The 21336-nt window shown below is 39.6% G+C and overlaps 1 protein-coding gene across 1 annotated transcript in view; it reads left to right on the top strand.

Moving 5' to 3' along the window:
• Positions 1–18476, top strand: part of RNLS (renalase, FAD dependent amine oxidase) — a gene marked incomplete at both ends in the record, with an annotated part of 281853 nt that extends 263377 nt beyond the window's left edge. The window contains one exon of the mRNA XM_080694824.1: positions 18324–18476. Coding sequence (XP_080550950.1) covers positions 18324–18476 — 153 coding nt within the window. The remainder of the gene's footprint in view (positions 1–18323) is intronic.
• Between the last annotated feature and the right edge of the window lie 2860 nt (positions 18477–21336).

The following is a 21336-nucleotide window of genomic DNA, read 5'->3' as shown; positions in this document are numbered from 1 at the left end:
AAGATAATGTGACCCTGGCATAAGAAGAAATATAGAGCAGTAGAACAGAATTGAAAGTCTAGAAATAAACCCATACCAATGGTCAGTTGATTTTGGCAATATTCCCAAATAATCCCCTTGACATATGACACTACTCAAATATTCATCAACTGATAAACAGGTAAAAAAAAAATTTATCTTACATTCAATGAATGGAAAAACTACTCAATAACAAAAAGGAACAAACTAGTAATATTTTCAATAACATGAGAAAATCTCAAAAGCATTACCTAAATGGAAGAAGTTAGACTCAAAGTTAATGTATATGACTTTCTGGGGAAGGCAAAATCATAGGGCCAAAAATGGTTTGGTGGTTGTCAGAGGCTGTGATTCAGAGGAGGGGATTACCTACTAAGGAGTAGAAGGGAATTTGGGAAGATGGTGGAAATGTTCTCTGTATTGTTTGTAGTTGTGATTATAAGACTATCCTTTGACAAAATTTATAGAATGGCCCACATAAAAAGGGTGATTTTTACTGCATAAAAATTATACCTTGATTGAGCTGACTTGAACCCCTCCTGTGCTTCTTATCCTCCATTATAGTCTCTCTGAGGAGCACTGGAGTTGATTCTTATTTTCACAGTATTAAAAGTAGAAGGAAGGTTGTTTCTAGACCTGAAAATCAAAATGGCTGCTTATTTGGGGGGTAATCACATAACCCAGTCATTAAGCCATTGGGTCCATTCAATAAAAAAGAGAATCAGAAAGAAATGTCAACATTGGCAGGGTTTTGGGTCGTCAGGGAGAAGGTTAGACAGACAAGGAAAGAAGGGATGAGGAAGGGTCAGTTCCTTGGGAAACTGAGCAGCTTCTACTTAAAGAAGCCTAGTTGAGGAGAGAGAATGGCTTTCACATTATCTCTAGACTCACCATCACAAGCATTTTTGGCCTTCTGTGTCCTAGAATCCCAAGTAATTGTCTCCTTTAGGTGACTGCGGTTGAACATTCATATATAGATGAAAACCAAGGGATTCCCAGTCTGATATCGGCTTACAGAAAGGACGGGGTTTGGTTCCCTCACACCTTTATGGTGCTTAGCAGCTACTAGGAACAAAACAAGTATTTGAAGTAGTAATAAATGACTATGCTAAAACTCGCTGAAGGACGGAAGAATTTTTTATAAAATTAAAAATTCTAAAGAGAAATGCAGTATGGCTGTTGTTTTGTCTATTGGTACTGCAACAGCACTAGAGAAAACCGTATCTCATTCTTTATTGTGTGCTGTTCTGAAAAAGTGCTCATCAAAATAGACTGCTCAGTGTTTTTAGGACTGTGAAAGATAGATCTAAACAGATTCAATGTAGACCTCAGCAATTAAATAGACAATTTCAGCAAAGTATGTCCTTTGCAGTTAGAGTCCACTAAAGCTGCTACATGGATCATATAATTGATTTGTGGCACATTCTGCCTGCAACTACCCAATGGTTTATTAAAATAGAATAGACAAATGCCAATAAAGTGGAAAGCTCCACTGAGAATTGGCCAAACCGCATCACTTTCTTCATACCTAGAGTATTGCAGCCAGTGGATCTTATAGCGCCTCTCTCTAGTGCTGGACACAGAGCTCTGTAGCCAGGAGTCCATAATGCACAACAAAGAAACGGGTTTATGAAATCGCCATTAAATATAATAGAACACTGGAGAGATGAGCTGAGAAAAAAGAGGGGACGACGAACATAACACATAAAAACCAATTAAAATGGACCATCCCCACAGGAAGGCACCCAAGTGTTCATAAAGCCCTTTATGACTATGAAGTACTGGAGCCTAAGCAGATGCAAAACTGAGCACCTTAAAAATCAGTGGCCAAAAGAGGTACAACCTTCAAAGAAATATACCTAAAAATAGATTAAGCAGTATAATCAGCAACCCAGTTTATCATTATTATCCCATTTCTATGTATTAGTTATGTTCAATAATATACATGGTTAAAAAATTTATTCTCACTTTTCTTAATATAGCAAAGACAGCCCATGTGTAGATGATTTTTGTTGTGACATAAAAATCGAACATGAAGTGAAATTTTTTTTTTTTTTTTTTTTTTTGTGTGTGTGTGTGTTACTGAGGATTTAACCTGAGCATTCTACCCCAGAGCTCTACCCCCAACCCTTTTGTATTTTGTTTTGAAACAGGGTCTCAGTAGGTTGCTGAGGCTGATCTTGAACCTACAATTCTGTCTCGGCCTCCCAAGTATTGGAATTATATGTGTATGCCACCTGTCTATGAAGAATTGTTTGTTTGTTTGTTTGTTTGTTTGTTTGTTTGTGGTACTGGGGATTGCACCCATGGTCATTTTACCTCTGAACTCTACACTCATCTTTTTTATTTTTTACTTTTTTTTTTTTTTTTTTGGTGGTACTGGGGTCCCTGGAAACCCTTCTACCTCCAGGCTACAGTCCCAGACCTATTTTATATTTTTATTTGGAAACAGAGTCTCTTAAGCCAGCAAGGCTGGCTTCGAACCTGTGCGGTCATCCTTTCTCCGCCTTCCATGCCCAGGGATTACAAGCGTGTGCCACCATGCCTGGCGGTATTTTTTCTTTTAAACAAGGTCTCACTAAGTTGCTGAAGGTCTTACTAAGTTGCTGGGAGTGTCCTCCAATCTGAGAGATCCTCCTGTCTCAGCCTCCCAAATACTGGTATTACAGGTGTTTACCACCACACCTGGCTGAAGAGAAATTTTAAGAAAGAATTTTAAGAATATAGATATAGACATAAGTTGGCTAGGTCACAAAGAAAAAGTGCTTTCTTAACTCTCTGACACCTATAGCTTTCAAACATGTGTTTATCATCTCCCAGAAAAAAAAAATATTTAAAGGATTATTTGACTTCATGTGTGTGAATTTTCACTGTAGCTTAGCCATTCATTATGGAAATAGTATGGACTTGTTATTATACTCATATTTTGAAATTAAGATAATTATGTGAATATCCCATCAGACACATGCATATACAATTACATATACCATATTAGTCAGCTTTCCATTACTGTAATAAAATATCTGAGAAATAAGATTATAGGGAGGAAAGATTTATTTTGGCTCATGGTTTCAGAGGCCCAACCCAAGGTTACTTGGTCCTGTTGTTTTTGGACCTGGGGCAATATAGTACATCATGGCAGAAATCACATGGTAGAGCCAAGCTGTTTACCTCCTGGCATCTGGTCTGCAAAAGAGAGAGGAAGAGGAGAGGTCCAATATCCCCTTCACAAATGTGCCCCAAATGACCTAACTTCCCCCTGCTGGGCTCCACCTCTTGAAGGTTTCCCCATCTCCCAATAGCACCAGAGGCTGATGACCAAGCTTTGAAAATATGGGACTTTGAGGGACACTTATTCAAACCACAGTACATACACAGTCATCTAGTTATATTGTATGTGCTTTTCAAGATGTTCTTGACAATGGCATTTCATGACATGAGGATGGTAAATCATCTTCACCTTCTATTGTAATTCAGGCTGATTCAGATAATCCTAATGACTTTGCCTGGTATCTCCAAAACATGAGCCAGAGGTAGGAGAATTCTAGTCTCTAGAGGTGATGGCATAGGAGTCTGAACAAGGATGGTGGGATATCAGAATAATTGTCCTGTACACTGCACCTACTCACAAACAGGGTTAGAATGATGAGTTACTAAGTGTGGTGAAATAGAAGAAGTCCAAAAGCATGATTATCTGGAAAGAAACAGAAAAATACAGAGATGAAGAAACCAAAGAAAATTATTTTTTTTTATATTTATTTTTAATTGGTGCATTGTATTCATACATCATAGTGGGATACATACTTTTGTAGACATACATGCACACATTGCCCAGTCAGCCCCCACCCGATCCCCACCCCGTTCTCTCCCTATCCCCCCCTCCTATGTTTGGCTTAGTAGTTGACATCTAGTATTATAGCAATTTATCCAAAATTAAAAATGATAATCTCACATAACAGTTTCATTTGTCTGATACCAAGCTTTTGATGACTTAAAGATAACATTTCAATATTTCTTTTTGCTTTCTTTCTTACCAGAGAATCTATTTTTTTCTATTTTTTTAGGTGAAACTATCATATATTTATATATTTATTTTTCAGAAAAAAAAATCTATCCTAATATGGAATATGGACTCTAGGTACCCACATCGATCTTGAAAAAGAACAAAGCTAGAAGATATATATTTTCTGATTTCAAACCATATAAAGCTACAATAATTGAAACAGTGTAGTACTATTCTAAAGGCAGATATATAAACCATTGGAGTTAAATAAAAGCCTAGACCTAAATTCTTCCCTATATTGTCGTTATTTTTAACAAGGTTTCCACGAACATTTGGTGGTAGAAATAATAATCTTTTAACTAAATATTGTTGAAAAATAATAATTACATGGAAAATAATAAAATTGGACCCTTACCTAATCCCATATACAAATATTAACTCATAATAGATAAAAGACCTAAATATAAATCTTAAGACTATAAACTTTTAGGAGAAAATCTGGGTCATAAAACCTCACAACATTGAAATTGGCAGTGATTTCTTGAATATGATTTCAATGGCACAGGCAACAGAAGAGTATACAAACTCCCTAGAAAATAAAAAACATATTGTATATCCAAAGACAATGTAACCAGAGTTAACAGTTACTAATAGAATGGGATAAAATATTTCCAAATGCTATATCTGAAGATATATTAATATTCCAACTAGAAATCCTAAAAATTAACAACAATAAAGGCAAACAATACCCTTTAGAGATAGGTAACAGACTAACATAAATAATGAATCTCCACAGATAACCAATTTTAGTTGTCTGTTGGATGGAAAATCTTGTTTCTCTAGTTCTGATGTGTGTTACCTATTTCTTCTTTGTAGTTAATCTCTTTGAGTATTTTCTCTAGTGCTGGTTTTGAAGACATAAATTCCTTCAGTTTCTGTTTGTCATGGAAGCTTCTTATTTCTCCATCTAATTTGATAGAAAGTTTTGCTGGGTAGGAAATTTTTGGCTGGAAGTTGTTTTCTTTCAAAATTGGGAATATGTTACTCCAAGCCCTTCTGGCTCTCATAACTTGGTTTGGGAAGTCTGGAGTGATTCTAATTGGTTTGCCTCTGAATGTCACTTGGCCCTTTGTTTTTGTTGCCTTTAAGATTCTCTGCTTGGCTTCCACATTGGTCATTTTGACAATTATGTGGCGTGGGGATCCTCTTCTCCGATCCTGTCTAAAGGGAGTTCTATAAGTTTCCTGGACCTGTGTATCGACCTCTTGCTCTATGTCTGGAAAATTTTCTGCTATTACTTCCTTGAAGAGATTGTTGATCCCTTTGGTTTCACTTTCTTTTCCCTCCTCTATTCCAATTATTCTTAGGTTAGCTCTCTTAAAATGGGCCCATATTTCTTCAATATCAGATTCCTGCTGTTGGATATTTTTTCCTAGATTAGAAACTATGCGTTCATTTTTGGAATGATCATCTTCTAAGAGCGAGATTCTGTTCTCCATGTGTTCTAATCGGTTGTTTGTGCTTTGAATTGAGGCCTTTACTTCATTAATTGCATCCTTTATCTCTTTTTGGCTCTCTCTGAGTTCTTTTCGAAGCACCTCTATTATTTCTACAGTTATTTTCCTGATTTGATCTTCTAGAAATCTCTGATTTTCTGTTTTATCGGGTTCTGATGTTGTGGGTTGTGAGCATTCATTGCTCCAGTATTATTCCTCTTTCCCATGATTTCGGAAGTTTGTGCCTTCTCTGGGTTCTTCCCTTGGGTCACTATGACTTCACTTAAGGTGCTCTGGATCTCGAGTCTATGGTATCTCAGACCCCACTACTCCTTTACTGGGTTGTATCACAGAGTCTCCGACCCAGAGAGTCGATAGAGGCTGCTTTAGACCGTGGGGGGTTCCAGGTTGCACGTTCTCCTATGGTGTGATATCACTGCCACCGCCCCTCTCCCACTGGGTCAAGTCCCAGGGAGTACAGTACTGGGATTTCTCCGCTGTGGCCCGCAATTTGACTCACTGTTCTTGAGTACGCAGATGTAGCTGTAGTGAATTCGGTGCTGCTGCTGCCGGTGGCAATATGGCGCCGCTGCTACGCCCTCGGCTGTTGGGCTGGCGTTTTTTTTTTTTTTTTCTTGGTTTTGATTTCCACTCTGAATCCCTGCAGCGTGTGCTGAGCTCAGACACTGGGAGCTTTAGATGTCCTCTGCACCGAGAAATCCCGCCTGGCTGTTCCGCAGTGGCTCCCCTCGGCTTGCTGTGGCCGTCCCGTGAATTCGCCGGCAGTATGGCGCTGCTGCCGCGTCTGCCGCGTCCTCGGGCGTGAGGATCTCCTCTGTAGCTCTGTTCTCAGTCTGCTTTCTCTCTGGAGCCTGGTGATTTTTTTGGTTTCTCTGGTGATGTTGTTTTCTCGCTTTGAAAGGCGCTGATTTTGTGGTAATGGAGATTTGTTGTTAGCAGGGCTCTTAAGCCCCGCTTTTCTCGGTCGCCATCTTCCCGGAAGTCCGAAAATTATTTTAATAGAGAATATCTACCATGTTTATAGGCCTTTAGAACACTGAGAATTTAAAACTTTCAATAGTTTGAATTCATTTTTTCTGTATGTATATATTTTTTAGACAAATATTTATTCAACACTAGCCATGTAGGATGGCATAATAGATGCCAGGAACACAAACACAAATAAGACACAGCTCCATGGCTTGCTGCTTCTGAGGACTCAAAGGCTTTTAAAGTTGAAACGTCTCTGACCAAAGTGCGTTGTAATGACTTAAGTGTAGAAGAGTCAGCAATATTTTACTGAATTTTCATCAAACCCCAGAGGAATTTTTTTTTAACAGGAGAAAGGGGTCAAAACTTTATGTTTTGGCCGGGAGTGGTGGCACACGCTTGTAATCCCCGTGCTTGGGAGGGGGAGACAGGAGGATCGCGCTGGTCCGGAGCCAGCCTCGCTAGCTTAAGAGACCCTGTTTCCACATAAAAAGTTAAAAAATAGGTCTGGAAGTGTAGCCCGTGGGAGTGTAGCCCAGAGGTAGAAGGGCCTCCAGGAACCCGAGTACCACCAAAAAAAAAAAAAAAAAAAATCTTTATGTTTTGCTGACAGAAAACATCTTATATGTTAAAGGAAACCAAAATCTGTATTCAGCTTTCCTGTCCCAGATCTTCCTTCCCTGTATCATACAAACTTAGTGATGGATAGTATTCCTCAATGTTGACATTCTCTGAAGTCTTGTCTTTCTCAAAGTGCTTAAACTAGTTCCCCATCTAGAAATATGTAGACAGACATTTTCCTTGACATCAATGTATGGTCTAGTCTCTCATTTGTTTCTACTTCTCTCTGTTTTTATAAACAGACATATAATAGATGCTATAATCAATAACAAAGAATATAATAAGAATGGAAAACCTTTCCTCTACAGAGTATAAACACTTTGAAGGTAGGTATTCATTCCATATTTGATTAAGTTATCCCCAAACTCCAAGTTTTTAATGTTTGCTACCTGCACATTTAGTTACAGGTGAACAAATGAAGAATGTCTGATTCTACATTTCAGTTCCGTCTAGATTAAGAAGGACGTTGTACAGGATTCTTGGAAATAAGTTTTACCAAGATTTTATTCTGTTTTTAAAAAATGACTCCTTCCACTGGCCAAGCTCAAACCCACATGTTCAGTGTTACTTGAGAATACTGATGGTATGTCAAAGCTTACCTTAGCCCATCCCTGCCTCCCAGCTCCTCTTAGGGAAAACATTTTCCAGGAAGACAGAAACTATTGCTCTGAGACAAATCAAGCCCTACCCCCAAACCAGTGGTTTCATGAAATTTCATCTCATGGACAACTAAAGTCATGTTTTGGGAACCAATATAACATATCATCTTTGTATCATTTTGTTGGTCAGCTTTCTGTTGCTATAATGAAATACCTGAGATAATGTATGTATAAATGGAAATGGTTTCCTTTGGCTCACTGTCTTGGAGGTTCCAGTCCATGATTGAGTGCCCCCCTTGCTTTGATTCTGTGTCAAGGTAGCACATTATAGCAGGAGTGGCAAAATAAAACTATTCACCTGGCCAGGAGGCAAAGAGAGAAAGAAGAGGCCAGAGCCCCACAGTCCTCTTTCAAGAGGATGACCCTATGACCTAAGTAAGCACCTCTCTCTCATCAGGCCCCATTTCCCAAAGGTCCTGCCACCTCCCAATAGCAACCCCCTGGGAACCAAGCCTTTCACACATGAGCCTTTGGGAGATATTTAAGCTAAACTATAACAACTCTGCAATTAAAAATTTAAAAAGTAAAGCACAGCTACAAGAATTTTTTGAAAAAAAATAGTAAAAATGCAACCTTATAACAGGTTTTATAAATATTATAAATAAAATACATTTAGTTCTTTGAAAGACCTTATAATTCTTATTTTTCTCATCTTGCCATAGATTGTCTTTTGGGAACTACTGCCTTTCTGCTTTTCATAGGGGCTATAAAAGAATAAGCTAACCAAATATTCAATTTCTGCTGTTTATGCACCATGGCATGGGATTAGATTTACATTGGCAGCAGAGTAGAGGAAGGCAAGGAAGTCAGAGAATGTCTGAATCAGCTCCATACCATCTCAGCCCTCAGAGCAATTCTCCACTGCCATTGTGGTCAGTACCTCACACACACAATGGATGGGGAATGCCAAAGCAAGGAAATTATTACTCAGAAATTGCCCCAAGCGAGTTAGCATGTAGCTAGGAGACAGTAAGCTTTCCCTGAACTCAGAAACAATGTAAGTAAAAAGTCATCCTCAGATACTGGCATGGATGAATATTTTTTTTTAATGCACAAGAGATGACATCTCTATCTGCTGTGAAGACTCCTGTGTACCCAAGGCTAATTAAAGTGACCCATGGGGATGTGATGTAAGAAGGCAGTAAGTCATCTACAGACTTCTATAATGCCTGTGTTTTAAAAATTAAACACAAAGCTGGGTGTTGTGGCACACGCTTGTAATCCCAGCATTTGGGAGGCTGAGACCGGAGGATCGTGGTTCGCGGACAGCCTCAACTACTTAGTGAGACCCTCCGCAACTCACTGAGACCCTGTTTCAAAATAAAGCATAAAAAATTGGGCAGGGGTGTAGCTCGGAGGTCAAATGCCCCTGGGTTCCATCCCCAGACCCACAAAAAATAAAATAAAATATAAATAAAAATTCATATAGTGTCCCTTGCCCCCCCCATCCACTAGGGCTATATTCTAAGACTCCCCATGGATTCCTGAAATCACAGATAGTACCAAACTCTCTATATATACTATGTTTTTTTCTTATATACACATATTTTTATATACATATCAAAATTTGATTTATAAATTAGACACAGTAAGAGATTAACAACAATAACTATTAGTAAAATAAAACAACTATAGCAATATGCTACAATAAAAGTTATGTGAATAACTGCCACAGGGCAGGCAGTGAATACAGTGTGGATATGCTGGACAAAGGGATGATTTACATCCTGAGTATAAAAAGAGGGACAGTGTGAGAGAGATGGCATGAGATTTCATCTTACTACTTAAACAGCTTGCAGTTTAAAATTATGAATTTTTATTTCTAGAATTTTCCATGTAATATTTTTGGACCAAAGTTGACCGTGGGCAGCTGAACCACGGGAAATTAAATCACAAATAAGGTGAGACTACTGTCTCTGCAAGGTTCAGTATGAATCACTAATTCAGGCAGGCATCCACTGAGGTCTTAGAATGTATCCCCTGTCTGCAGTTGAGAAATAGGAGATCAATATTAGAAGAATCATATTGATTTTATATACATGTTTGTGTTCAGAAGTAATCAAGGCATGTTTTTTCACAAGCAAAGATATAATCTTACCAAATATAAAGATCTTTAAAAAAAATGAAAATCTACAGATGTGCCTTCCTTCTGTACAAGTTGTGACTACTTGGATGACCTGAAGCTGTAGAGCTTCCACTGTGATTAGCGCCGCAGCAAAGGTGCAAGTACAAATGATGGAACAAAGACACTTCCCTGCACTAAAATGATGGATTGATGGGGCGGGGGGCTACATCCTAGACACTGTGGGTTGTTTTTTTTTTTTTTTTTTTTTTTTTTTCAGTACTGGGGATGGAACCCAGGACATTCTACCTTTGAGCTACACCCCCCAGCCCTATTTTTTATTCTTTATTTTTGAGACAGGATCTCACTGAGCTGCAAAGGGCCTCACTAAGTAGTAGCTGAGGCTGCCCACGAACCGTGATCCTCCTGTCTCGGCCTTCCAAATGCTGGTATCACAAGTGTGCGCCACCAGGCCCGGTTTTATACACTGTTTTAAATTTCAGTTAATGGCTAGCAGTTGCTATCTAGGACTTACACCTCGAAGGAGAAGCCTAATGCCCAGGCTGGGGCTGGAAAGAATACATCATTGCAGCTAAAGGCAGCGGCTGAGAGAGTACAGCTGTGCTATCTACTTTATGATATTTATTATTTGTGTAGTTGGTCCAGCGCTCCACAGGTTTTGAATCATCTTCTCCAACTCCGTTTTCCCCACAAGCTCTGGTAGTTTAATGTTCAATCTTGTAGAACTATGGCCATAGCCAAAACACCTCTATTTTGTTTTCAGATGGCAGTCAGAGAACGGATGTGACCCATGGAAGGACAGTAGTCTAGAGGAGAGTTTAAGAGGTTATTAGGAGGAATTGTAATTGGACTCCCAGCATCACCCGGAGAAAATGACTGACTGTGATGTGATCCTATTTCTTGGCATCGAAATATCTCTGGCTTGGAGAGGGGCAACACATCAGGCTATTCTGGTTTAATGGAAAAAAGAGAAAGAGGAAAATAGAAAGGAATATTTAACTCCTTTATTTCTAATTACATGTTTGCTCTGCAATCTTCTCATCCAGGCTTAGTATATAGGATTCCTCTCAAGTGCCAGCTCCAATTGACTGGTAGTGGCTGCCTGGAGCACTGAAGCGAGGAGGATGCTGGGGCAATTCTACACTCGGTGGAGAAGAATGCCACAATTGATTAGTGATGTCTGTCAGCAGTTGCTGCATGGGTGCCGCCCTGATAATCTATGATCCAGTTGGGGAAATTAACCTACTGAGATGAATGGTCTGGGGAGACAACCAGACTTGGCTCTGGAATTGGTACATTTACCTTTGTAAATGAACAAATCGATTCTCTGATCACCACTCTATCTCTGTCAGTCTCACTCCGGGCTGCTCATTTAGGTGAACTGAAAAAATGGAGGGTTTAACCAGCAATGCCAAAGACATTAGGAATCCCAACACTGAACTGCAGTGCGCCACCAAGGCCCTGCTTAAAGAATCCTGCCACTTCTTCACTATCTGTTGACTTGATATTTGCTAGCAGGTATGTCTCCCCTCACCCTGTTTAATATCTCCCATATTTCATCAGTTGTAAGGTACCATCCAGCCGGTGTGTGTGCACCAAGAGATGGTCATCATGTAGTTTTCATGCATCTGAACTTGGTGATTGTTAAACTCACAGTGGGCAGCTACTTGCTATTTATTTATTATTATTATTAATTTTTTTTTTTTGCAGTACTGGGGTTCCTGGAAGCCCTTCTACCTCTGGGTTACACTCCCAGACCAATTTTTTTTTTATTTTTGGAAACAGGGTCTCTTAAGCCAGCACGGCTGGCTTTGAACCTGCGCAATCCTCCTGTCTCCGACTCCCAAGTGCGGGGATTACAAGCGTGCGCCCCCACGCCCGGCATTGCTTGCTATTTAAATCATCACATTATCGGCCGGGCGTGGGGGCGCACGCTTGTAATCCCCCTACTTGGGAGGCAGAGACAGGAGGATCGCACAGGTTCGAAGCCAGCCGCGCGCACTGCCTTAGGAGACCCTGTTTCCAAAATAAAAATGTAAAAATAGGTCTGGGAGTGTAGCCCGGAGGTAGAAGGGCTTCCAGGTACCCCAGTACCACCAAATAAATAATAAATAAATAAATAAATAAATAAATAAATAAATAAATAAATAAATAAATAATCACATTATTTGAAGGCCATTTGAGGAAAAAATGTGAGTTCTGGTTGCTGTCTGAAACTCTTTATCCTCCTCTGAAGAGAAAAATGTATAATCTAAACTTGTAAAATAGCTATCTGTGGCCCAGAGGAAAACCCCAGAAGAGCAGCATGGGGATCAGTGTTGGGAGACGCGCTGCACTGCCCATGTTCTCGGTGGCACAGAGGACAGATAGCACAGAGCAGAGCGCAGACATCAGACATCTACAGCGCTGAGTCAAGGAGTGCTTCAGAGAAGTCAAATTCCGAATACAAAGAAGCTTTCAGAAAGGCTTAACCAGTGTATTTCTCTTTTATTTCCTCTTTGTATTTGCAAAAGACCTGTGTGTGGATGATTTTTAGGGACTTTTCTAGCAAATATAAAATAAGATGTTTATACTTTTATTGGTGCACTGTAATTATACAGTATAGTGAAGCTCACAGTGGTGAGACATACATGCACATACCCCTTGGTCCCTCGAAATTTCCCTCTGCATCCAGCATCACTCCCCTCATCCCGTACGTATTAGTGAGACTGGTAGTGATACCCCCACACATAAACATAGCATTATTTGAATTGTTTCCTTCCTCAGTCCTCCTTTGTCTTCTCCCACCTCCCTCCCCTGTCCCCTTGCCCTCTTCTACTGGTTTTTCTTGAAATCCCTTTTGTCGCCTGTTTCCTCTCTAGCTTCCATGATGAGAGAACACGTGTGACCCTTGACTCTGAAATTGGTTGATCTCACCGTGCATAATATTCCCTAGTTACATGCATTTTCCTGCAAATTACATAATTTTGTTCTTTTTTTATGGCTAACATTCCATCGTGTGTATATGTCACACTTTCTTTATCCATTAATATCCATTCATCTGTAGACAGACGCCTAGGTTGGTTCCATAATTTGGTTATTGGGAATTATGCTGCAATAAACATGAATGTGCACATATTACTATAGTATTGTCAACTAATTCTTTTGGAAAGATGTAGCTCTTCAAAAGAATTAAAATCTTCTGTCATGTTGATACCACTCCTTTTCTTTTTTCATTTGTATGTAAAAATATCAGTGCCTCTTCCAATAGGTGATACATTAGATTCAATTAAATGAGGTACCACTTTCATCCATAGCATTAAAAACGATGAGAAATGCAGCAGCAAGAACTTGACTATTCACAGGTCAGCCACGTTCCCTCAGTAAGCTAGTTGCACATATAGGATTAGGATTTATGAGATCAGAATTCTTGACCAGTCCATTTGAACATCATCTAGTGCTGTGTTTCAGAAAGGACCGGGTGGCCAAGTCCTTAAAGATAGCCTGAAATATAGCCTCTACACAAAACCACTGAGATTGTTCTGTGGGTAAATGTTTTCTAGTCCAAGGCCATACTTTAGTTGTCCTCATAGATGTAGAAGGAAGAATGGACATTGTCATGCAAAACACTGAATTCTTTTATTTTTTTTTACTATCAACTATTATATTTCGGAAGTACTCAGTCTTCTTTGTCCTTCTTTTTTTCATATTTAATTTCATCCTCACACCAACAGGACTTTTTTGTGTTAATTTTTTTAGTTAATAATCATGGATACAAAGAATCTATAAGGCCATACTATACAAAAATTGACAATAGTCTGTGTGTGTGTGTGTGCGCGCGCGCGCGCGTGTGTGTGTGCGTGTGTGTGTGTGTGTGTGTGTAGTGCTGGGGATGGAACCCAGAAGTTTTCTACCTCTGGGCTACACTCCCAGACCCTTGTTGTGTATTTTATTTGGAAACAGGGTCTCACTAAGTTGTTGAGTGCCTCACTAAGTAGCTGAGGCTGGCTTCGAACCTGTGAAATCCTCCTGTCTCCCGCCCAGCATAGTCTATTATTTCTGACTTACAGAAACAGCATGTTTATGTGGTTTGAATTAATACATGACACATGAGACATTCACAATCAGAGGCAAGAGGACAGCCCTCCATTCATCATTATTGAGAGCCTTCCTACTATAGTAGGACATCCATTTGCGTTTCTGCCCAGCTCTACGGGAGCCTCAAATAACACTTTTTTAGTAAATTGATCTCTGTGAAGACCTTCATTTGATCAGCTGTGTATAGAATATTATCTTTTTGAAACTTTAGATAAACATTTATTGCACATTTTAATAGAGTATAAGCTAGGCACTGATCACAGCCTTGGCTACAAAGATTTAGTGAATCCCAATCCCTACTTTTAGGAGTATGTAGTCTAGGAAGGGAGATGGGCACAGACATAACTATGGTACAAAATAGCAAGTAATAATAGATATAAATAACCTGCTGAAAAGGCACTTCCCTGACAGAGCAAGAAGACCCCAGAGCAGGTAGCATCTGTACTGAGTCTCAACGGATGAGCAATTACTTGTCAGAAAAGAGGGGGAAGGATACATCACCACCCCACAGAATGGCTTGTTCAAAGCCATAGAAGCACCACAAAAAAGAAGTGTTTGAAAAACCTTAGTTTGAATGAAGATAGAGCATGTGGCAAAGATGAGACCAGTAGCAGGACAGGAAACTTTAATGGAAGGAAAATGTCTGTTATGAAGAGCTCATGTGCTCTCTCTCTCTCTCTCTCTCTCTCTCTCTCTCTCTCTCAGCCTTAGGAGTCAGCATTTTATCCCACAGGTAGACAGACATCACAAGACAAATTCACATGGTTTCAAATCACTTACAAATAAAACCACTTCTGCATTGAATTTTTCATCCAATCCAGTTACCATCTGAGTGTATAGAGACATACATTAGCCACTCTAGAGCTGGCCAGAGTTCTTCCTGCCCAGCCCCAGCCCACATGTGAACCAGAGCAACCTGGATTTCCAAGGGGTTTTTTCAGCCTCCCTGACATCTCTCTTAAACACAGTCATTGAGATGTGGTTCCTCACTGTGGCTGGAAGCATAGCCAAAGGCTGCGTTATTGTGACAGATTGTGGCTTTGACAATTACGTGCTCCTCCACTGCAGGGCTCTTTGCTTCAGAGGGCTGAAGGAGCTTGCCAACATACACTCCGTGTTTTCATATTTTCCTCATTGGGTAATTACAAAATGGGCGATTCCACCTAAATGCAGTGAGATTGATTTCATGCAAACTGCAGACTGACTAATCAGTGGCCCAGTTTTCCAGCCATGTGATCTGGCATCTGGCATATACCACTCAACAAATTAAATTACACAGCACTGATAAATTACCAGCTCACAACTGGGCAGAACTTTTTCCCTCAAGCTCTCTTCTGCTTAATATTTGTATGCTTAATAATGGCATAGTTTATCATTACAGGGATGTCAATGGGAATGTGTCAAAAATTCACTGCAAATAGAGATATGTGTGTGTGTGTGTGTGTGTGTGTGTGTGTGTGTTAGACACATACATATGTACCTGTATAGATGGATATGTATCAATGAGCTATCTCATTTATAAGACTTTTTTAGAGGCCTAAAGCTAAGTGACTACTCAAACCTTTTTTGTGTGTTTGTTTTACTTAAATCAAGTCTTTATGGAAACGTTTCTAAAAGTGGCGGCAGTGTGAGTTCTGGAGTCGGCCTTCTCTGTTTGAATCCCTCTTTGTTTATCTATTATCTTTCTGTCTTTGAGCAAATAACAGTCTCTCTGAATCTCTACTTTCTCACTTGTAAAAGGAGAATAATAGCAAACATCTCATAGGTTTGCTTGCGAATTAAATGAGGTGTGCGTCTAAAGCATTTAATATGCAGTGGACATTCAAGAAATGCGAGCACTGAATATTTATGCATAATAGAATTGGATTTTGAAAACTGGGGGCATCATTGTGAACATTAATGGTGCAGGACAACTAATAGCTGCCACCTTTGGGGCCTATTAAGGGCTAGAAAGTTATTTGTCTCTCTTCTTGTTCTTGTCTTGTGGGTTTTTATAAAGTGTTCCTTATTTTCAGAGTATCACTTGACGCTTTCTGAAATGGCTAATATCTAGGAAACTGGAAGTTTTCTTCCTTCCGGTGTTTTGTTCATAAACCAAATAATCCAAGTTGCTAAAAATTCTATCTAAAGCAGGAGTTAAAAAGTTCTCATTGAAGCCAGGCGTGGTGGCACATAATCCCAGCATTTAGGATGCTGAGACAGGAGGATCGCGGTTCGCAGACAGCCTCGGATTCAAATTGAGTCTCCAAGTCTGTGCTTCTTCAGATATACTGTACACTATTTTAGCCACTTACTGGCGACATCAGGGTTATCTGCTATGTGTGTGATTGGCAAGATTGTTATGCAGTGACCTTCAGAAAAGTGAGAAGATGCCCTTAACATTGTGTTTGTGACACAGACAGCTAGATATCTCTATCGTAGAAGTTCGACAAGGAAGTCATAGTATCACCTCTTTTGCTAAAGCAAGATATAGCATGTAAATAGAAATCTCTATGCAGTTATTTTTGCTTTTAAAAAATTATAAAGGGATAGACTAACTCCGGCTATTTAGAACCAAAGTCTCAGCACCATTATTCAGATTGTGTTTATTACATGTCTTGATTTTTTTCCCTGATTTTTAAACAAGCCAATCCTCATAGCCTTTAGGTTATAACTCTCAATAAAATAAAATAAAAAACCTGCAAAAAAGAGAGCAGAACTGCCCCATGGTAGTCTATGGGAATGATGCTCCCCAAAGGTGTGCCACACAGCAATCCCAAGCAAGGCTGCCGGTATGATAAGTTGCATGTCTTGGTATTCTAGGGAGTTTTTGGTGCTTTCATGGCCAACTGTCTCAGAATCTAAGATAACCACATTCACCTCCCACTCGTTCTCCTCACTGGCAGTGCTTATTGGCATCATCCATCCTAATTTTGAAAACAGTTTTTCCCAGTGCCTCTCCTTTCATTTCAAACATTATAAACCTGGTTCTATAAAAACAAACCAAATCTCCAGCTTCAGCTCATTCTCTCCACTTAGCTCATAAGTAATTAACTCTACATTTTCTATGGACATTTTTATTCATTTACATTTTTTAGTTTTTTGGGGTTTTTTTGTGTGGTACCGGGGTTCTTGGAAACCCTTCTACCTCCGGGCTACACTCCCAGACCTATTTTTATATTTTTATTTGAAAACAGAGTCTCTTAAGCCAGCGCACACAGCTGGCTTCAAACCTGTGCGATCCTCCTGTCTCCACCTCCCAAGCACAGGGATTACAAGCGTGCGCCACCACACTAGGCTCATTTTTTAGTTTTGAAACACTATCTCCCTCCTATCTAGCTTCTCTGCCATATCCATTCCTCCAGTCAGCGTCCTTCCCCAACACACACACACACACACACACACACACACACACACACCCCACAGTGACCTGCTTACAGTTTCCTACGCACACTTTGCCCTCTTGCCCATAGATTGGGAATTCAAACATTCAAACACACTGCTCTCTCTCCTTGGGATGACCCTCCCCTATTTCCTTGTAAACTCTTAGGCATCCATCAGACTTCCACAGTCACCTATATGGATTGGTTTCAATGAATCGAGTCACTCACAAAATGCAGGATGCAAATGAAACACATTTTGGCACAAAGGAGGCACACTCAGTAAATATCAGAAGGTAGCCACCCTGCCTCTAGGTCAGCCTTACTTTCAAGATTCTGAGCTTCTATAGGACAGGACAGTGAGAATTTAAAATTCTGCTGCTTTGGTACCCAGCAAAGGGCCTCCCTCAAAACAGAGCTTAGGAGATATGTAAGAAAGAAAAAAAGGAAGAAGAAGAAAGGGGAAGCTAGAAGAGGGAGGATGTGCTCTTAGTCCTTTTGCTTGCTATAGCAGAATATCATAGACTGGGTTGCTTATAAACAAAAATAAACTTAGTTCTCACAGTTCTGGAGGCCGGAAAGTCCAAGGTCAACGTGTCAGCACAGTCAGTGTCTGGTGAGGGCCCACTTCCTCCTAGGTGGCACCTCTGGCTGTGTCCCCATGGAACAGGGGATCAACACGTTCCCCTGGGCCTATTTTATAAGGACACCAATCCCTCATGACCTATTATCATTAGACCATAGCACCCACTAATTTTAAAGTTCAACCTACATCTCATCATTTTACCTAATAACCAAAATTTTAAACATTGAAGAATGTGTGTGTAAACATCTGGGTGGGAGGGAGTTTGATGGGGCCTGGGTTTTTTGCTTTGTTTTGCTTGGGGTCTTTTTTCCTGTATTCTTATGAGAAATCTTGCTTTCTCTAAGGAGAAAAGCCTTCTTGAGGTGGACTTTGCTGCCACAGCACAGCAGAGCACAGGATGTCAATTGCAATCCTTTCTTTTACTTTTTCAGGTTACAAAGGCTGCTGCCAACTGTCCCGGCCAGATGACTCTTCATCTCAGACCCCTCCTCTTGTGCGGAGGGGATGGGTTTACTCAGTCCAACTTTGATGGCTGCATCGCTTCAGCCCTATGTGTTATCGAAGCTTTAAAGAATCATTTTTAGTGCCTGTATTCTTATTCTCTGTATTTGTTTTGGATTTTTGTTTGTTTGTTTGTTTTCCCAACTTTCTGTTATTGATTACTTTGTTTTCTAGTTTGTTGAGAGAAATTACTGGAAAATTGTCCTTTATTGTCATTTTTCATATGGAGTATAAAATCAATTTTGTAATTTTGATAGTTACAACCCATCTGAGAATGAAAGCTCTTTGTACTTTACTCCTTTCCCTACTTTTCTGAATTGTGTGACCAATCCTTGTTGGAGGAAAAATGGTACCTTAAGAATAATAATAACTCACCACCAAATTTATATTAAATCAAAAGTGCCAGTTCATGTACCAAGACTTCTGTTCTTTTTGAAAACCTCAGTTCTGAATAAAAAATAATCATTATTAAGTCTCCGTTTGAAGTCTTCAAATATGTCCTCAAATCAACATTTTGCAAATTAACAAACTACAAGAATGCTCCAAATTTGGATCACAGAGTGTAATGTTTTGTTTCTCGTTTATTTCCCAAGTTATTAAGTGATTGGAATTGTGAGTCTTCTCTGCCACCGTGTTCGTATCGCAGTTGGAAGGGCAACCTGACTGACAAAGGGGATCCCTGAAGATTTTCAGAAAATAACAAGATTCGACTTGATTTCCCAAGTCACACATCACTTTCTAAACTCAAAACAAATCCCGGTCTTAATACGAAGGGTAAAAAGTAAATCGGAATGGAGTGAAAATCTATCAGTCTTTAACTTCTGTGTCTTCTATAGCCGTTGCTGTCACCTTTATGTACTCTCCCATATATGCTGTGACATTTAGACTGTGTCAAGTTTAATGAATTTTTTTGTCTGACAAAAAAAAATTACTGAACCAGAAAATAGATGCACTTAAAATACTTCAATATTTGCCAACTTAGTGGTTCAGCACGTCACCCTTATGCTTCAGTGTCTTGACCCCATGCCTGGCTGGCTGGAGAGAAATTGATCCCAGCCTTTCAAACAAGCTACCTGTTGCTAATTTGAAGAGCAAAGTGCTGAGTTCTATTTTATCATTTTGAAAGAAAAGGAAATGTTGCATTTTCCCAACTAAATCTGACAAAAGACTTTTTACCTCGGGAGTGTTCAAAAGACTCACACTTACATGCCCATTATCCCATGTACATACTCACTGGTACTTGATGACGTATCTACAAGGTGATGTGTGTATTTCAGCCCCACAAGACCACACATCATCATCATATTTCCAAATAAGAATTTTTATTAATCAAGCCAGCCAAAGAAAACTGCTCTGTTTTGAAAGGAGCATATTCAAGTGAGAAATGGGTTTGTGATTCTATGACATATTATTATGTTTCCTTTTAGCAGTAAATAGATAAGACCTTTTTTTAAAAAAACTGAAATAACCAGGCATGGTGGCACAATTTGTGAGGCTGAGACAAGATGATTACAAGTTCGAGACCAGCCTCAATAACTTAGTGAGGCCTCAGCAACTTAATAAGACCCTGTTTCAAAATAAAAAATAAACTAGGACTGGGGTTGTAGTTCAGAGGTAGAAGGTTTTTGGGTTTAATCCCCAGTACCAAAGTAAAATAGGGCTGATAATGTATAGTTCAGAGGTAGAATGCCTCTGGTTTCAATCCCAAGTACTAAAACCCAAACCCAAAAACAGTGTCAACAGATAACCAAAATGCATACATATGGTTAATGTTTATTTTTTGAAAGTAAAGAAACAAAAAGAAAATTAATAGTTTCTGGTGTAAATTAATCAAAAGTAGTGATTTTTTTCACTATTGTGGCCCATAGTAGTGATTAACATTTGTCTTTATTTTGATTTTTCCTAAAATATAGTAGAAAACTAATTCGAATGCATTTATTGTTTGTTAACAAATCTAACTCTACAGCCATTTGACTGGACCTTTAAGCACCGAGGCTGGCCTCATCCTGAACCTTTAAAACACTGCTGTGTTCATTTTATGTATTTATATCCTGCAAAGGATGGAGAAAAGATTTATAAAGAAAGAAGCGCGTTACTTAGAAAATACTCTTCTAATCCAGTACTAACCACTCTTAATACCTATTAATTCTAAGTATGTTTTGATAGGACTGCAATGGGAGGGGGAAACTCAGCCTTCTTTAATGTGGAGATCAGTGTCACTTTGCTATTCGAATCATTTTGAAAACTCCTTTTCCATTTGGATTTCCATTTGCCTCTTCCTCTTTAGAAATGAAATGTTATATATCTCCTGCTGGCTGGGGGGCGATGGAAGTCAGATGGCAAGGTGCCCTCGACGACCACAGGGCAAAGGTGTCAGCTCCCCGGGGAGACCGGGGTCAGCGCCACGTGGGTCAGTGGCTGACATGTGTGTATTTCGGCCCCACAAGACCACACATCATCACCATATTTCCAAATAGGAACTTTTATTAATCAAGCCAGCCAAGGAAAACCGCTCTGTTTTGAAAGGAGCATATTCAAGTGAGGAACGGCTTGAGCAGCGGGGTGATTTAATACTTGTTAGCTGATAAATATAGCCTTTGCCAGAATAAAACTTTATGATGCAGCGTTGAAAAGCTTAATTACCAAACTGTCTATGCGTGTCTTGCTCGGGCAGCGAGGGTGACAAATTATAGCAGCGGAATAGTATTTTTCACCTTTGGCATTTCTGAAGGAAGAACGTATGCCCGAAAACACTGAGAAAGCAGTAATAATCCCAGACCAGATATTACTGAGGGGGAAAAAGAGACATCTCATTGAGTCACCAACGCTTCTGTACCAAATGCCACCGTCCCCACCCCCCGCCTACCCACTGCTTTGTTAAAACAGCGAAGAGAACAAGGTCATTTTTACACTTATCTAGCATTTTATACTTATCCAAGCATG

The sequence above is a fragment of the Muscardinus avellanarius genome (genome assembly GCF_963383645.1).
Source record: "Muscardinus avellanarius genome assembly, chromosome: 4".
In the NCBI taxonomy this organism is placed as follows: domain Eukaryota; kingdom Metazoa; phylum Chordata; class Mammalia; order Rodentia; family Gliridae; genus Muscardinus; species Muscardinus avellanarius.
This window is presented reverse-complemented; position numbering and strand designations above follow the sequence as displayed.